This window comes from Plutella xylostella, chromosome 16, assembly GCF_932276165.1.
Source record: "Plutella xylostella chromosome 16, ilPluXylo3.1, whole genome shotgun sequence".
NCBI lineage: Eukaryota > Metazoa > Arthropoda > Insecta > Lepidoptera > Plutellidae > Plutella > Plutella xylostella.
The window spans coordinates 1,115,726-1,135,415 of record NC_063996.1 but is presented as its reverse complement, the minus strand read 5'-3'; the positions used below and the strand labels follow the sequence as shown (position 1 = coordinate 1,135,415).

Genomic DNA, 19,690 nt, shown 5'->3' with positions numbered 1-19,690 from the left:
TTTTAATTTGGGTGGATAATAGTCAACGATGTGAAATTCGTCTGTGTGCGTTCCGAACGTTGTCGTACGTAATTTCAAGTTCATTGAGGTTCACCGTGAGTTCACTTTCGAGTGCCACTTTCTCAATTTCGCTTTCGAAAAAATTTCCTTCTACTGTGCCAGAAGGAGACTTGTTTTTGCGTGATAAATTCTTGTGAAAGGTGTTTCTGAATTGATTTGACCCGTGCATGAGTGAAAACTGTTCTAATTTCTGTTATATGGACTTAAATCAACGAATATGGTGTATACAGAAGAATATTTGAAGGAAAAGCTGACCAAAGAATTGGACGCCGTTCACGTTGTAAGTAATCTGTCATTTTAAATCGATTTTTGTGCATTGCCGCGTTGTCTGATGTAATTTCCAGTTTTCATGACTGGAAACTTTGTAATCACCTCTATTCAAAGTGATTGATAACGCGATTAGTTGTCAAAATGGGGAGGAAATCGGATCCGGATAGGTTTAGTGTTACGAAAGATGGGCTGTTTCCTGGAATACTGTTTGCGCTGTTTGTGAGGCTATGCGTGGCGGCGTACCCGTACTCCGGGTACAAGTCTCCGCCGATGTACGGAGACTTCGAGGCGCAGAGACACTGGCAAGAGATCACAGTTCACACTCCCGCTCTGTTCTGGTACCACAACACGACACAGAATGACCTTCAGTATTGGGGGCTCGACTACCCGCCGCTGACCGCCTACCACAGCTACCTCATGGGCCTCGTCGCCGACTGGATCGACCCGGAATCAGTCAGACTCTTTGCCTCAAGAGGTTATGAAGACGAAGTACACAAACTGTTCATGAGACTTACGGTGTTCATCAGTGATATTTACTTCTATGTGTCCGCTGTACTATGTATCTGCATTGATATGGAGAGAGTCAAGCCTAAGTTAGTGAAGAATGTGTTTAAGAGATGCGATATTGGAGTTATTTTGTTGTTACTGTACCCCGGGCTGATTCTGATAGACCATGGACACTTCCAGTACAACTGTGTGTCTCTTGGACTGTTCATGTGGGCTACATTTTTCATTATAGCCATAGAGAACCACATGCTGGCCACCACATGCTTTGTTCTTGCCTTGAATTATAAACAGATGGAGTTGTACCATTCACTGCCATTCTTTATTTATTTGCTAAGGAGTTGCTTCAATGATGTACACCAAAAGTGGAAATTGTATACTTTTATAAATCAATTTAACAAGTTGACTGTTGTTGTAGTGTCTTGCTTTATAATTATATGGTTTCCCCTAGTTTCTTCATGGAAAGATATAAATCAGATTATATTTAGACTGTTCCCATTGAAAAGGGGAGTTTTTGAGGACAAAGTATCAAATGTATGGTGTTTTGCGAATGTGTTTATTAAACTTAAGGAAATTTACACCAATGAGCAGATGGCTAAGATCTGCCTCTCAGCTACGGCTTTAGCTGGTTCCCTGTCTTGTATAGACCTATTCTTTCGTTGCAACAAGCAGAAGTTTGTTTTATCCTTGATAAATGTATCGTTAGCATTTTTCTTATTTTCATTTCAAGTGCATGAGAAGACAATCCTTCTTGTTGCCATCCCAGTGGCACTCCACCTGCCTGATGATCCATTCATGTGTTTCTGGTTCCTTCTCGTGTCCAACTTCAGTATGCTGCCCTTGCTCATCCGTGATGGCCTCATTGTACCATTTGTAGCTACTACTTTAATCTACATGATGTTCTTTAGCATTTCAATCAAAATAGCTAACCCTAGCTCTGGTGTATTTGCCATGTTCAGTGCATTCAAAGTTTACAGCTCTGTAAAACCGAACAAGTTAAAGAATTCAATGTTTTTGAACCTTTTGAGCTTGAATTTTCTCTTCTCATGTCTGGGTATGGTTGGCTTGACATTAGGGGCGATGTTCATTAAGCCCCTACCCAAGTTCCCAGATCTCTGGCCTCTGCTGATATCTGTGTATTCCTGTTCACATTTTATATTATTTTTCCTCTACTTTAACTACCAGCAGTTGTTGATACCAAAGGCTCCGCAAGCTAAACCTAAGCTCAACTAAAGCTTTAACGTAATTTTAAATTGTACTTAATATGTACATTCCACAAAAGTACTTTTGCATTTTCCTAATGTTAATTCTATTGATAATTATCTTAAAATGTTTTTTATATTATTAAAACTTAGATTTTAAAAGAAATAAACGCTTAAATTTTTTAAAATTGTTTGATATATTTTTTCACATATTACCTTATTCTTATTCTGAACGTTAATGGGAATTAATAATACCAGGAGGCTTATGACAGGAGTCCCTATTGAGTTGGACATTCACAAGGGAAATAAATAAAATACCAGTGAAAAAAAACAAGTGGGTGCCTCAAGTGCCTTGCCTCCCCTTCCCTACAGCATCCTTCGACAATAATAGTACAAGAAGTTTTAACTGCAAATGTATTAAGAAAATTATAATTCAGATTTTCACAGTGCTATTACATAACCAATTGAGTCGTCTATTGAGCGACGATGAGTAAACGTGTTTAGTATATAGTATCCCAAGTTGGTCAGTCAGGTACTAGTGTTGCATAGGTGTTACCTACGTAACGCTGGCACTTGCGATTGGCGACTACTTGCGACCTTCACCTGACGTGACGACAGTAGTATCTGCAAATGTACTAAAATAGCTGAATGATAAACAGTTTTTGTAGTCATACAAGCAGAAAGACACCAATATCAATAGTTTGTGAGTATGTTGGCAGTGTTCGTAACTCTCATAAGGAGATGGCTGACCAAATTTTGATGAAAATTGAGAGATAGGAAGCTTACACCCTGGACTAACACATAGGCTTCTTTTTACTTTGGAGTTCCAATGGGAAAACTTTTAAAGGCTGTGCGAAGCTCACCGTAAAACCTAGTATTCCATAAAATCTGTAGGTATTCTGTTAAAATGGTCAATCCATTTGCAACCATACATAGCTCTGTCTTGTCCAATCAAAGAGTCGAGACTCGGGAATAACGACGACGACGTCCATCATATTACATCATAGACAGGTCCAATAAAGACAATGGGGTCTTGATATCACATAACAGCTGCATAACAGCGTGGACGTGACCTCAAGTGGCATGGGAACAGTCGACTTGCCACTCTTGCGAGCAGTGAAGAATATCGCAAAGCTACCGAAGTGAGCTTTATCCAAAGCTATAGTTTTGAGCTGTAGAGAAGTATCGATGAATCGAGAAGTAAGATATCTACAAAGTAAAACCTAGGTATGTTTCTGCCACAGTATTTCAGCGTCTGCTTACATCTCTGAAGGGCCTTATAGGCAACGCTGTCAAAATAACCACCAAAGGGGTACACTACATAATTCCGAATTACTTTTTTACGAATATGAAAATAACGATTCTTAAAATTTCGAATTTCATAGTTCCGAATAATTCACAATCCCGAATTTTAAGTTTCCGAATAACGAAAATCACGAATAGTTTATAAACGAAATTTCAAACAACACATTTATTAAAATGACGAAAGTCAATTTTCCGAATATTATTATTTCGATGTTTCAAAAGTACGATTTTTTATTATATCGAATTGTTAAAATTACGAATCCCGAAGTTTTAATATTCCGAAAATACAAATTCCCGATTGTTTCTTAGTTAACAAGAAATGGTTATATGAATAATGCAGCATAATGCGTATAAAAACAATATTTTTTAAGCTATATTATGTGAAACGCTCCGCTTCGCTGCGCTCCGCTTTGTTTTTCGATATCTATGTGCACCTAACACGCTCCTCCTCGCTTTGCTCGTCGTCGCACCTATCTTTAGGTTTAGGTCCTAAGGTTTTTAAGTTTAAACACCATAAAAATCCTAGCAATTGTTTTGCTCTAAATTTGAAACGCTCCGCTCCGCTTTGCTGCGCTCCGCTTTGTTTTTCGATATCTATGTGCACCTAACACGCTCCTCCTCGCTTTGCTCGTCGTCGCACCTATCTTTAGGTTTAGGTCCTAAGGTTTTTAAGTTTAAACACCATAAAAATCCTAGCAATGTTTTGCTCTATATTTGAAACGCTCCGCTCCGCTTCGCTGCGCTCCGCTTTGTTTTTCGATATCTATGTGCACCTAACACGCTCCTCCTCGCTTTGCTCGTCGTCGCACCTATCTTTTGGTTTTGGTTCTAAAGTTTTAAAGACGTTTATGTTTTTTTGTCAATATCACGAATTATCATATTTCCGAACGGGATTTGACTTTTTCGTGATTATAATAAATCGGTATTTTATTTTTCGTATATTAAAGTAATCGTATTTTTTTACATTCGTATATTTAACAATCGTAATAACAATATTCGTGATTATAATATTCGAAATTATAATTTTCGTCATTATTATAATTCGGTATTTAAAAAAATCGGTATTGCAATATTTCGTAAATTACATATTCGGGGTTATCAAATTCGGAAAAAAGTTTTTCGGAATATTTGGGTGTTCCCCACCAAAGTTATTTTGCTAATAGACGGTGGCGTTTTTGCCGTCTTGATGACCAACGTACAGAACAATGCGTTCAGCTGGAACCTCTACCTGCCGTAGATTTGGTTGTACCGCAGCAGTTTAACGTGAATGCATCACTATAATTAATCGAGACTGTGTCTGTCTCATCGGGCATGTGCTGTTTTCACCGGCGCGGTTGCATAATTACACGCCTGATTTCTCTACGAGTCGCGTGCTGGCCGCCGCCCGCTGATTGGCTATTGATAGTTGATACACAAATAGTACACGTGCTGAGGTACTTCCGTAATGCCTGAACTTGCACTTCCTTTTAGGAGCACCGTGAAGCGTGAATGCGGCTTGGTGACGTTCTGCGTGCTGTGTAAGAGCTCGATTTGAACTAGATTTTTTGAACATTTGCTGCTTCTGAACATAGGGATGTTGGAAGAAGTGCAATACGTCCACATAACTTGGAACATTGAGGTTTACTCTATAGCTATACTGACAAAAAGCGAACGAACGAGAGTTGTCGTGCCATCGGCACGTTTAATACAACGAGATTCGCGCAGCAAAGCTCCGAAGCTCCGTATTTCGTCAAATAGAGTAAGCCCCCTGTCATCCAACCACAAAGATCGTAAACTGAGTCTTGAACTAAAAAAAACATGGAAATCTTTAGATGTGTTATGCTAAGGAATTCCAATGCCAAATAACCAAGGCATATAAGGAACATTTAACATCTGCTACAGGCACATAATGTTTGCTCTCGGCACTTGGTATTCGTCAAACGAATTCAATAATGCAAATATCGGCGGAGTCAACAACAGGCTTCGGCGTTTCTTGCTGACATTATGTTATTTTACTAAGTACGGCACTTCAAAGGATGTTCACCACTAGCCGTTGAGAATTTACTCTTTAAACGCACACAGTAAGCACTCTATTGGAACTCTACTACCAATGAGAGGTATGTACATATACAGACATAGCGCTTATGGAACCTGAAAGCTTCTTTGCTGAATAGTTCGTCGGCATTGCGGACGCCGTTTCTCCATACATTTATAACACTCCGTATGGTGTGATCCATACGATGCGGATTGGTCTAAGCTACCTTATTATGTCGGTAAGCTGGTCTAGGTATAATAATATACTTATTATGGAATTCCATGTTATTATCACCCTGTATCTTTTGAAGTTGGTCGTTAGCGACAGACATGGCAGGTGATAAATTGTGTAATGTACCACATCAATAATACAAAATTGGTATTACAATTAGTAAGTACACAGGTGACATACGTTTTTACATAACAAATTATTATACATAAGGAGATTGATAATAATGACCGATACTTTGAATGACATTGAAATCAGAGGAAATAAGTCATGTCCCTGTATAAAATGTGATTTTCGTTGTATTGACGAAGTTAGAGGGATTCCCAAAATATTTTAGTAGCTAGTATAAATAGGTAGGTACGGAGTACGTTACACACACTGTACAGATGGGGAGGGCAATACCAAGAGCTGGTTCTAAGAAGCGCCAGATGAAATCATCGATAACGCACTCTACAAGGAACATCCTCGGATAAAAACTTTTAACTTTTCCTAGACTTACTGCCGCACTCGGAGACATTAATTAAACTTAATGGTTACGCTGAAAAATCTTGGTGAACCTTGAACCGCCCATAAAATTACCTATTAGATCTACAATATTGTAGACAAGAGTATCAAAATTATTCTGGATCACAATTCAAACTACTGATATTACACTAGCGTGCAATAAAACAATTCCACCACAAAATTCTGACCATGGGGTCGGCTATGCTATGGTAGCTATACCTAGACCCAATAAAAAAAAACGTTTTTAGTTGGTTAATTTTCTGATGCGCTGTTAAATGTGTCTTTTCCGTTTAGGAGTAATTTGGTGCTATGTCACTGGAAATTTTTCATTGCTCGCGAGTGTATAAAAGTATAGGTATATGTTCTTTCAGTTACACACACTACCACAAACACCCCACATATTGTCCTGATGCAAATAAGTTGACTTGACAATGATCTCATTGCGACGTGATGCGAGATCCAAATGAGACGGTGGAAGCGACGGAAAAACCAATATCGAACAATGGAATTTTGTCTGTTCTATAATCACGCTTGTCATCTTTGGTATTCGTTTGTTTGGACTCGCAGATTTTAATAATATTGTGGATTTTATTAATCCTGCGTTATTATAATAAGATTGGCCATCCAACCAACTAGGCAGAATCTAGGAGCCTATATGGGTATTGCATCGCGCAGGTGTTTTATCTACACAGATAGATTCATCAAATATCTATCTTTAAATAAATATCTGCTCCGGCCGGGAATCCAACCCGCGATTTTCGGCATTGCAGGGCCACTAACCACTACACCATTCGGTCGACAAACGTGTATTAATTTTTTATCACAAATTAGGTATTTCTGAACCGATATTTTGGACGGCGCAAAAATTTTAACGATTTGTAGTATGACCTATATTTTTTCTAGTCAAAAGTTGCCTTTACATAGATTTCCAAAAAAATACACGTGATTCAGGGGGGGGAGGGGGGGTTGGTCCAGAACCTCACCAAATATCACCAGGGGGGAGGGGGGGTCAAAAAATGAAAAAAACGACCTCACGTGATTAATGGACGGCCCCTTAATCAGTCTAGACTCTAGAGTAGAGTGATATTTTAAGTAAACTCAGTCAAGAAAGATTTGGTTGGATCATACATTTTACGATTTTAGCAGTACAATAACCGATTGAGGAGTTGAAAAGGTTAACATTTAATTAACGTTATCGGTAAAAGTTTGCAATATCATTTCACAAAGTGATTACCTGATTTCTTTTAGGTATTCACTTTCTTAAAACTCTTATCTTTAAATAAACTTGACACTGGATAAGTTATCTAAATTACGCGCGGCCGCAAACATTCTTGCGTAATTTTTTTACACGTCAGTTCCATTTTTAGTGATATGAAATTCGCTTAGTATGTATATTGATATGAGTGCCGTATATTTATAAAAAACCAGTAAGCTAAAGTTGCGGTGGACTGTCCAAGTGGCCACGTTGAATAAGGTTTTCTCAGACGCAAGCATTTAAAACCTTACTCAGGTAAAAAGTAGAGAATGACGAAACAAATATTGTTTAGGATCTTTAAACTTCTCACTATTCTCTTTCAGTTTGACCGATAAAAATGCAGTTACAAGTTCAATCTGATCTGAATATCTGTGTGTCTGTCTGTCTCATCATTGCGAAAAGCGATGGCTGGATTTGTAAGCTCGTCGATTTTGAAAGGTGGATTCATGATGACTTTGTATATCGTATTTTATCAAAACCAGTCCATCCTAAAAGGTATCCTGTGATCATCTCTGAGAATTGCCGGATTTATAAGCTAGAAGTTATTTTCACAAGCATGTAATTTCAACTAATTTCAAAATTACGATCCCTCCTCAAGTATTTTATTAATAACTTGTCTGTCTGATGCTCATGCGGCTCCATTGATGTGGGCCTGACGTCAAGTGCGTGTGCGCAACCAAACCAGCTCTTGTGTGTTAATGGATTTTTATGATTCACAAAGGTGTTACTTTGTAAAACTTTCGCTATCTTTGGCACAGTGTAAAGCTGTTGAGTTAACTTTGCGGATGTTGACTCCGGATAATACGCAATCTGCTATGCTATAGAATTTATACAATTGTGCTTATCTGGTGAAGACCACCAACATATAATTTTTGTACTTGTAGTGTATTTATTACATTAATATGACGATGACGTTAGGTTAGACGGAAATTCATTCACCTCATGGTCTGTAGAAAAATTAATGATACAAGAAATCAACTCATAATCTTCTGCTCTCGAGTGTAATTCCCTTAGGCGCGTCAGACTCTTGGAATTCCACGCCACTGCATCTGCAATGCATGAGTTGAATTTGAGGTGTCTTTGTTCGAAGCTGTTGCATCCACTGCTCTAACAGTGCTCAAATATTTATGAGAGGGGATAATTTTAATGACCATTGCACCAGCGACCTCAGAACAACAGAATGGCTGCGTCGTCAAGCCCGGCGCGTACATTTCGCAATATATAATAATTCGTGAGACCTTGATGCGAGATCTCACAACTCTTGTCATCTTTGAGGACCTTGCGACTCTGATTTTGTGGTTCAAGGCTCCTCTTTTAACATATGCTAGCTAACTAGACCGAGTGACGCTTGCTGATACAGGTGCTTCTTAGCGTGTTGGTGACAAGTACTAGAGCTACACAGGAGTGACCAGAGTGCCACTGGACTGACTGCCCATGCCCAGGGTACGCCGGACGTCAGGCTTTACCTGTCATTAGAGGATGCTTATTTCGTGCATCTCTTTTTAGATTATTGGAGGTCTAGCCTGGGCAATTGCTATCAGAAAGAAGTGGGGCAAAATATGGCACTGAAGAAAGTAGGATCATGGAATCTCTTACTCTGTATGCCCTTCATAATAATAATTCATAATAAGACCTGATGAAGGCCAATGATCTCGTAATAATATATTAATTCATTCGCGCGCCAAATCTCGACCCGTCCGGAAGTGCAACTATACTTACGTACATACAATCATGTCAAGCAAATGTGATAACTGCAATAAAAACTTCACCAAGGCGAAACCAGGGCTTGAATGTCATCGATGTGAAAAAATTGTGCATTTAACTACCCTATGTGCAGGATTAACTAATAAGCAGCTAACGGCTCTGCGAGCTACAGACAATCTGGAATGGACGTGCCAGGAATGCCAAGAACAATCGCCGAAACGCCGATCAATCATAATACCCGACGTTGATGAGGACGAGGACGACAGAACTGAGCCCCAAAATGTGAATATCGATATCAAGCAGCTTCTTCGTGATATATCGAAAGAGATGGAAAAAGCCATAAAAAGGGAGATGAAAGATATTACACAGTCGCTACAATTTCATTCTGATAAAATGGAAGAGCTTATTAAAAATACGGAGACAATGAGAAGCACTATTACCGATCTCCAGAAGAAAAACGTTGAACTCACCAACAAAAACAACAACCTGGAAGTGAGGGTAGGAGCCCTCGAACAGCGAATCCATGAAACAGAACAGCGAAAACTAGACAAATGCATCGAAATACATAATCTACCATCGCTCGAAGGTGAGAATATAAATGAGCTTGTAGGAAAATTAGCTAAAAAAGCCAATCTAGCTACTGAAGATATACTGCTGGCGAAGCGCCTGCCTGGCAAGAACGACCGCCCAGGCCCTGTTCATGTCGAGCTACAAACTGAGCTAGTACAATCTGCATGGCTAGCCGCCACCAAAACAAGGACCTCCAGAATCACAGTAATGGATGTATTACCGGAAGTTCCTGCTTCCAAATCTAACGAGAACCTGTTCGTCTGCGAAGCACTAACACCATTTAATAAACACCTACTTTGGTTTGCAAAGAAAGAGCTTAAAGACGCCTATAGGTACATATGGATAAAGAAAGGAGTTCTGCGTGTTCGAAAAGATGGTGAAAACCAAAAAGCACACATTGTTCGCGCCGTAGAAGATGTACAAAAACTAATACCTACCTATAAATCTGTAAGTCTCCAACACTAACGTCTTTATTTAAAATAAGTACTCAACTACCTACAAAATAACTTTTCCCTAATGGATATAATAGTAGACGACATCCGAGAACTATCAGACTGTACTAATCTTAACGCCTTTTTGAATCATATACCTAAACACATACAACTCTTATGCATCCATATGAATATTAGATCAACTATTAAGAATTTTGCTACTCTCGAACAGTGTATACATTCATCATCACGCACTATAGATGTTATAATGTTGTCTGAAGTCAACATCTCCAACAGTCTCAGCACACTTTACCAAATTAAGGGCTATAATATGTATACGGAACTGCGGAATGGCAGAAAAGGCGGAGGTATAATTATCTACGTTAACAAATTACATAAATTCCATATAAAAGGATATAAAACACAACACTTTGAAAACCTATTCGGAATAATAACCACACCTACAAAGTATTCCGCGGTCCTGTGTTGCATATATCGCCCGCCCAGAAATAGTAAACACTTATTTATAAATGAAATAGACACCATACTTAGCAAAATAAACCACCAGCAAGATATTTATGTGCTTGGTGACATAAACATCGACTTGCGAAATAACTGTCCTGTAAAGCATTTGTATAACACCACTATGTATAACCAAGGCCTAGCTTGCGGGATCACTGAGTATACTCGTATAGAATTGTATAAAAATAAAATAACAAAATCCTGTATAGACCACATTTACGCTAGATCCCGCTCACTGAACCTGTACACAGCGGCGCTCGGGACCACACTGGCCGACCACCGCGCCACGGCCCTCGCCTGCTGCGGAGCGGGCTCGAACACACGGCCGGGTTTTAACCACATTACCAAATATCATTATAAAACGCTTGTTGACTCTTTAAAACAAATAGACTGGCAACCTGCAAAGCAGGCGATCTGTCCGTTAAAAATGTATAATATTATTGCAGAAAACATCCAAAAATGTTATGAAAAATCTAGAATAACAATAAAAATACCGACTAATACAAAACGTTCTACACACACATGGATCAATACCAAAATCATTAAAGCTTGCGAACATAGGGATACGCTCTTTATAAAATGGATCTCAGATCCCACCAATAGAATAATAAAACAAAAATACAATTCATCACGAAATTACGCAAATAAGCTAATAAATAAATCTAAAAATAAACATATACGAGATGAAATAATTGCCAACAAAAATAACCCAAGGGCATTGTGGCAAATACTGAATAGTATCACAGGTCGGGCTAAAAGCATAGCAGATACAATTATTTTGAACGCGATGTTAAATAACAACAACACGACTAGCAGCATTGCTAATAACTTTGCCGAAAGCTTTGCTAGTAGTGTACAGAATATAGTACCAAAATGTGACATCAAACTTTTAAATAAAAATGACTATACCTCACCAGTTACTGCGAGCTGTAGATTCCAACCAACAACAGCAAAATCAATCCTCACAGAAATAAGATCAATGAATGACCGTAAAGCGCCAGGATCTGACAACATACGTGTTAAAGACCTAAAAACTATCGACATTGATATCGCGGAAATACTGTCTAAGTTCATCAATGCGGCTGTCAAAGAAGGAAAATATCCTCAAGAGCTTAAAACGGGTATAGTCAAACCAATTCATAAAAAAGGGTGCCACAAAAACTATGACAATTACCGACAAATTACCATTCTCAATACCATTAACAAAATTGTTGAAAAAGCATTATCTAAACAAATTCATTCCTTTTACACAAAACATAACATAATAACAGACAAACAATACGGATTTCAGGCAGGCAAAAATACAACTCAACTACTTACAAAATTCACAGATAACATTTACGGACATTTGAATAATAAAGAGCATATCTTAGTAGCTTTTATTGATTATAGTAAGGCATTCGATACCTTAAAACACAACACCTTGATTGAAAAACTAAACGATTGTGGCATTCGAGGACCGCTAGGAGAATGGTGCAAAGACTACCTCAACGAAAGGTCCTTTTCAGTTAAAGTTGGTGACTCCCTTAGTAAAAAGACCAAGGTATCTGAAGGCACAGCACAGGGATCAGTTTTAGGCCCCTTGCACTATATAACGTATGTGAATGATGTGGTCAGTCTGATAAAACACTGTGAGATTTATCAATTTGCCGATGACACATGCCTAACTGCAGCAAGCAATGATATAAACACCGCTTTAAAACATCTCCAAAGTGATTTTACATTACTGACCAAATGGTCGCATGATGCGGGTCTTGTCCTCAATGCCAAAAAAACAACGTGTATGTATATAAGTTCAAGCCAAAACAGAATAACTGCCAATCCCAAACTAATCGTACACAATCACAACTGTCTCCACGCGAAGGACAGCCAAAATTGTTGTTGCCCAGCCGTCGAAGTAGTTAGCAAACAAAGATACTTAGGGCTGATATTTGATGATAGACTCAAATGGACGGACCACATTAACCACATTTGCGATAAACTCAGGGCAATTTTGGCTAAAATCAAAATAGTAAAACAAAAAATCCCATATCTAACATTGCTCCAACTATACAAAGCCTTGGGTGAAACCACTATTCATTATGGGCTTAGTTCGTACGGTCGGACGTGTAAATCACATCTGGATCCTATATATGCACTGCAACTTAGAATACTTAAATCTATTGTACCACCTAAAATTAAAAATAAGTATAAAAATAACTACCACGAACTATTTTATCACTGTAAAGTCATACCTGTACACTATCATGTCCAATATAGCCTATTAATTGAAAATTTCTTTAACACTACCTATCAGAAAAAAATCCATCGCCAAAAACAGACCCGAAGTGCATTAAATAACAAACTAGAAGTCCCCCATTACAATAACTTATATGGAAAACAAATGCTACAATACCAAATACCTACATTAATAAACCACCTACCCTTAAATATAAAAAGTGAAATCACAAAAAACAACATTAAAAATAAACTTACACTTTTCTTTTCTTCTCACAATCCATTTCATAAATAACTAAGTAATCAATAAAAATAACCACCTAGTGTGTCTACACCAATAATGTCACTGTGTATTTGTATTTAGAATGTAAGCCTTATCTGTAAGTACCCTAAGATAGTTTTATTAATGAGAAATGTCGAGCGAGTGCCAGTGTGCGGTCAAACCTAAAGTGGTTTTTGTCACACTGTTAGTATTTAAGTCTTTATTGTAAAATATGTTTGATTAATAAATAAAAAAAAATAAAAAAAAAAAAAAAATAAGAGTAGCAAAACACTGGAGGAAGTTAGCTTAGTGCATTTACACAATTGAAGTAGAATAAGGGCTTTACGTCATTCGTTAAAATTTCTTCAATGTAGCTTCGCTTCGCATACAAGATAATCCCATGTACTTATTTACTACTAGGCGTGTAACCCAGCATTGGCATGGCAAATAGCAACAGAAGTATTACAAAGTTGTTGTTTCAGCAGCCACTAGACTAGTTGAAGACGTTTGCTGACTACAAATGGAATTATCGAGGTCTGTGGATACGCAACGCTGCCGCCGCTTTATCGATCTTGTAAACGCACATCGCATTATGTCTAGGGGGTCGCTCTGGCTAACGAAACACTTGAATTTAGGTGCGTTTCTGCGTTAACCACGACTCTATCTCGTAAAATCTCGTTGCAATTAACGTACAGTGCTCCAAAATTGATAATGCGCATAGAAATCTTTGACAGATCGGTTGTTTTCGATTATGTGACACATGATATTGACTCCTATTTCTTTCGAACAAGGTGCAAAATGCAAGTGTTTTTTAAGGCTCTTACGATTTAATGATTCGGTTGTGAAGATCTGCATGTGCATTATTAATTTTGGACAAGTGTACCGACTACGACTGCACGACAGATCGTATGTAATTTTTTTGATAAGATGGAATTACCTGCTTACAAATAAAGTGCTATATTTTACTGATACAAGATACAGATAACACTCACTCCGCGTTCGGACTGTATTGTGCCTTTTGGCAAATCATTGAAGATGTAGGTGAAAGGCGAGAGTTAATAATTAAATGCTCTATCAATTCAATTGCAGTAAATAATGTAATTAATTCAAGTTTTGGTGTTGTAAATGTTATCAACGATGTCATTCCTACGCAGACGAGGGACATGGTTGCTCAACGAAACACTATTATGAATATTGATTAATTTAACTCACAATGTATTTGATAGCGATCATGGAGTTACAAGTTACAGTCACATAAGTTACATAATAAGGGACAGGTTCAGGGACATAATATTATTATAAAAGATTATTGGAATTATTTAAAACATATTTAACGTTTTGTATTACAAACTTCTTTCAACACGAATTAGGCCACATAGAAAATTATGCGCCTTTTGAAATTAGGTTGTCGTAATTCCGCCAAAGACGGGTTTCCCTTGAAAATCGTAATCGGCCACAGTAGAGCCTTACCGGTTTTATTTACCGGTCATCTTTTGATTGTACAGCAATGCCTATAAATGATTGAAATCCTAAACTCTAGTCTATAAGTGCAATTTTGCCTTGACCAATCGGCGAGTGGATTCGGCCGGGCAGTGTGCGTGCAAGACGTACAATTTTGCAATAGCAACAAACTCGAGAATTCAGTCGGTGTGTCCGAACCGCGGACACTGGCCGCTTACAAACATCGCGAAAATAAAAAACAAAAAGCGACCGCGCGTGTGCAGTGCGCGTACGAAATAAAAAAAATAAAAGGTGTATCGTGTTCGTGAATTAAATCAAACTGGTCCTCATTGAAAAATGTAGGTGGTCCAGCGACTGGAACTGTTACCCTACTTTTTCAAGTTCATTATAATAAGTAGTTTTCTTTTTAGATGGGTGCTGTGTTGTCCGTTTCTCATTTTAGAAGCATTCATAGGTAAAGTATATTCCGTGTTGTACTTTCTAATGCCTAACCTCTTCTTATAATGAAGGTGTATCACGTTTCATGTCTGATCGCATGCGGCTGGCAACAGTTTACACGCAAGAGGTCTGGTTTACGCGTAAACACGTCTACTGTTGGTGATTGGAATCTTGGGTATAGTTGAACAGGACCTGCATGCCTTATTGAAGGTTTGGTGCTGATCGGTCAATGAAGGTTCTCACCCATGACCGTATGGTATACTGTCGAGCTTTTCAGTGCTAGCTTCAGCCCTCAGAAAAAATTGCAAATAAAAATATGGTATTGATGAGGACTTGGTAGTCGTACTTGGCAGTCAAGGTAAATTAGGCAGGTAGGTTAGTAGCTTCCATCGTGATGCTAATTGCTAGGTTCAGGACCAAACGGACTTCCAAGTGCGTTCCGGTCCAGTGGTCGGCTGGATAAAAAGTACGCAGTGATTGGAACGATATGACATGACATGTGTGAATGTGAATATACCGGACATTATACATAATCATATTATATACGGTATACACGGTACTGCTATACTTTGGGCCTGTTTCACAATGTCTGGACAATGGCTACCTGTGGGATAAAAGTCATGCTGTCACTGTGTAAAACATAATTACAGAGACATTGTGAAACAGTTAGGTTCATATTAGACCGATACATAAAATAAAAATCTATAAAAGACTCTTCTCTTTATACCTACTGCAATATTGATATTAATCACGAAAATAAGAAAGTTTTAAAATTTCAAGTTCTCGGTTCACAGCTCTTTGGAGGGTCGAAAATTGTTCTCATCAAGTTAATATTGAAAATCGAAAGCGGGACTATAAATAAGTACGAGTATTGAGTTTCATATTATTATTATTCATTTTGTATTTTTATTAGTTTCATATTATTATTATACATTTTGTATTTATATTAGTTTCATATTGTTATTATACATTTTGTATTTTTATTACGTCCCTTATATGAATTACTTAATATCTGTTGGATTTGTTATCCTACCTGAGTAGATCATGATTATTTAATGGTCGGAAATGATTTACAAAAAGACACTGAAAACGTAATAGTAAAAATAAACCCTTCTGTAACTTCTGTCATAAAAATAAGATGTCTGATAAGACATAACGTAGAACCACACACCGCTTCTGTAAAATACACTTTTATGAATGTTAACATACATATATAAAAATACATTTTCATTATCATTGATTGGCTGATAAATGATAATCTTCATTGGTAAAAATACTTACTTCCATTTTCACTATGCTTGCAGTTAGGTAATATTTTTTATAGTGATGTTTTTCGTGGCGATCTTCTACTTCTACTAAGCCGAAACCAGCATGTGCAGCATGGTATATCTAAGCCCGAATCTGAAATCAGAATTTCTAAATTCGCATTTCGAATTGCAAATTTCAGTTTCGGGCTTAGATATAGGTAACATGCTGGTTTCGGCTTAGTATACCCTTTTTGCAACACCCTGTAGATTCTTGTATAGTAGATGCCATATCTAATAGATTGCTTACTCCAGTCTACTGACGTCACGCGTACGTCATAACCCCACAATGCCATTTCATTAGGCTACCGTTGCGGTGGCCCGAATTATCATTTTCTTTGTGTTCTTATCTTGTTTTAATCTACACACAGTAAAACTACAGTTACATACCTACTATGTTTTTGGTGATGTTATGACGATAGGTATTCTATTATATTAAAAACATGGTGAAGTTCCTGTACATTGCTCTCTCGAGTGATACCTTTGTACATGCTACATATCCCCTTATTTTTATTACCTAAGTCAGCTTAGCTCCCGTGTAAACTGGAGCAGCAAAGCCTGGGGGTGGCAATATAATGAGCTATAGGAAATAGCAATATATCAAAAATCAAATCAAATCAAATCAAAATATTTTATTTCGTAAACTTACATACTAGTTACAATAGTTGATGGGGCATCCTTTTAAGTATAAAGTACCTGTGCCAGGATACCCCGCTCTTCCATATACTAAGTACATTTTAAATAGTTTACGAGTTAATTAGTTTTAAACTATGTAGTTATTTACATTCAAATTTAGACTATAAAGATAAAGAAGATATAAAATAAAGAAAAAAGTAATTTACAAACTTTCTAAAATATGGTTTATGGAAACTGTTTAAAATATGGTTATTATAAGGTTAGGTCAGGTTACATATATATTCAGATATTTCTATCTGCCATTTTAAAATATTTGTGCAATGAGTTAAATAAATAAAATGTGTTGTTGCAGGAGGTGACGGACGAGAGTGACGGCTGCGGCGGCAAGTTCTCCGCACTCGTCGTGTCGGACAAGTTCCAGGGGAAGCCGCTGTTGGCTCGCCATAGGTACGTTCTAGCACTGTACAGTCATCCACTCTCCTTGTGAGTACTGTGGCTATACGCTGCAGCGGCTAGATCCACTGCTCCATGGATCCCTGATGTCAGACTTTTGTTTGACTGAAAGTATAGTGCCTGTAGTTTATGACCGAGTTGTTGAGAGCTACAGGTCACTATAATGATATCAAGTACTTTTAAAAAACGGGTTACGTGTCATCATCATCACGACCCATCACGTCCCCACTCCTGGGCTGGGGCTCCTTCCATTGAAGGAAGTGTTTTAGGGTGCTTGTACACGGCGTAAGTAGTTTGTTCATGTTATGTATATGCATCGTAAACACACATCGTAAAAACCTTGCTCCAGCTACATGCTCCATGTACAAGCACCCTAAGGCCTAGTCCACTAGGCCTAGTCTACTAGTACCTACTGTATAGTCAGCTACAGACTAGGCCTAAAACCCTTCCTTCATTGGATGGAGATCTCTATTCTATTCTATATTTTGTGCAATAAGAATTAAGTAAATAAAGATTCATTAGCGTACAAATTCATTGATGGAAAAGTATCCAAAATAATGAATTATAATAATTAATTGAAAAATATTAATGGGTTCATGTCTATATTTAGGCATTTGGAATTTACAAATAGCTTCATCAATCATGCGATATTAGATGTTAGTTAGGTAAATTTATTAGGTACTTTGAATAAATTTGATAAAACCAAATTATTTTCAAATGTTAATTATCCGATTGCATGATACTTCCAAATACCAGTTAAATTAACTAAACCCGAACAAATAGGTGATTAATATTATTAGGCAATTATAATACGGTTTGATTCCCCCTCCATTTTTATTTAACACTATGTTATAAGTATTTGTCTCTATTTACCATGAAATATCAGAAAATTCAGGTTGCTTTCCATCAGAGATGATCGGTCCAAAAAAAGCTAAATAAATTGGTTCTACTGGTTGAATATCTAAATCATACTACTTACCTACTAAACCACATTATTTTAACCATACTAGGTAAGTACACAAAATAAACTTTCATTCATACACACGTTTATCAAAATTGACCTTATGTGGCTTTAAAACAACAAAAGGTCGAATACCCTTTTAATAATTTTTGATAAAAGATTAACATTTCAAGTTTGGTGCGACCGGTTGTTGGGACATCGGCCACTCGCCTTGACCGGGAACCGAACCCATTATACTAAAGGAATTTTAATTTTATTATTATAATGTCGAACTATATCGATCGTTTTATCGATTTTTTCAAACATGCATAAATATAGATTCTAATAATATTCATAGCTTCATAAAATTCCACGCCAAGAAACGGTTTATTTAGTAAACATAAAGGATTGTATTTTGCGCAGTTTAAAAAAGGTCGCATAATATTGTTGAAAACGGGTGTTGAAGATGAATTAGAAATACATAATAATATAGGTCCCTCGACTTTCTGATAATTAACGTACCACCTAGCCACCCACCAAAGTGTATATCCAAGGTAGCAATTTTTTTCTTATCAAACTGAAACTTCAGTGCAAAAGCTTTAGTACTTTTTATCTACTTCCTTGTAAATAGAGCCTTGTACTGTACGATTTATGCACGTTTCAGGCGTCACGTACTAGCTCCAGTTATACAACAATATGTATACAATACGTATAGGTACATAGCCTTTAGATAACCGGAATACAATTAGCGTTTGTTAGGAAATGGTCTTATCTCATATCTGTACAGTGACGTGCAAGGGAATTCGGGACACCTTAGGCCTTAGAATCTCAGATGTTAGAAACTTTTACATAGGATAGTTATTGCTATATTGTTTTTGTGATACTAATTTATGTTTCTATTCGCTGGATTAAACGAAGCAAATTGATTGCAAAAATAATAATAATATTACCGTGGTTGATATTTCCAACCATAAAATCATACCTACACTATAGTGGCAGTATGGCACAAAGGAGCTCAGATATAGATCTGTTTTGTTGATTTGTAAATTCTGCCCATTGTATTTTCAAAGAAAGAAATCTACGCGTTAGAACCTAAAAATACCTCCTAACAAAGCATTTAAAAATCACCATAACAATTATATCTAGATCGTGATTTTGACATTTCCATAACCATTTACTCTTTCTGCGTCACACTAACGCTTAAATACCGTTTGTTCCAGGTTGGTCAATTCAGTCCTGCAGGAGGAATTGAAGACAATCCACGCTTTCACACAGAAAACGCTGACAGTCGAACAGTGGAAGAACCAATCGTAAAACATGTTCTCTTAAATTCTTTCCTATTATAATGAAGTAATCGATCTTTGTAGTTTTTCTTCCTACCTCAAACGCATTTTGGAAACCATAGAGAAC

At 37.3% G+C, this 19,690-nt stretch overlaps 2 protein-coding genes across 2 annotated transcripts; both read left to right on the top strand.

Moving 5' to 3' along the window:
• Window positions 1-59: 59 nt before the first annotated feature.
• LOC125489702 (bolA-like protein 2) lies at window positions 60-19,639 on the top strand. Its single transcript, XM_048626464.1, has 3 exons — window positions 60-340; window positions 17,240-17,334; window positions 19,501-19,639. The coding sequence occupies exons 1-3, from the start codon at window positions 278-280 to the stop codon at window positions 19,592-19,594; spliced, it is 252 nt and encodes an 83-aa protein (XP_048482421.1). The 5' UTR covers window positions 60-277; the 3' UTR covers window positions 19,595-19,639.
• Window positions 349-2,219, top strand: LOC105382225 (probable dolichyl pyrophosphate Man9GlcNAc2 alpha-1,3-glucosyltransferase). The gene has a single exon (XM_011552075.3). The coding sequence runs from the start codon at window positions 472-474 to the stop codon at window positions 2,065-2,067; it is 1,596 nt and encodes a 531-aa protein (XP_011550377.3). The 5' UTR covers window positions 349-471; the 3' UTR covers window positions 2,068-2,219.
• Window positions 19,640-19,690: the final 51 nt, after the last annotated feature.

Coding starts and splice junctions, on each gene's coding strand:
- LOC105382225 (XM_011552075.3), top strand. CDS start 472: ATGGGGAGGAAATCGGATCCGGATAGGTTTAGTGTTACGAAAGATGGG.
- LOC125489702 (XM_048626464.1), top strand. CDS start 278: ATGGTGTATACAGAAGAATATTTGAAGGAAAAGCTGACCAAAGAATTG. Junction 341..17,239: donor AATTGGACGCCGTTCACGTT/GTAAGTAATCTG, acceptor GTGTTGTTGCAG/GAGGTGACGGACGAGAGTGA. Junction 17,335..19,500: donor CCGCTGTTGGCTCGCCATAG/GTACGTTCTAGC, acceptor CGTTTGTTCCAG/GTTGGTCAATTCAGTCCTGC.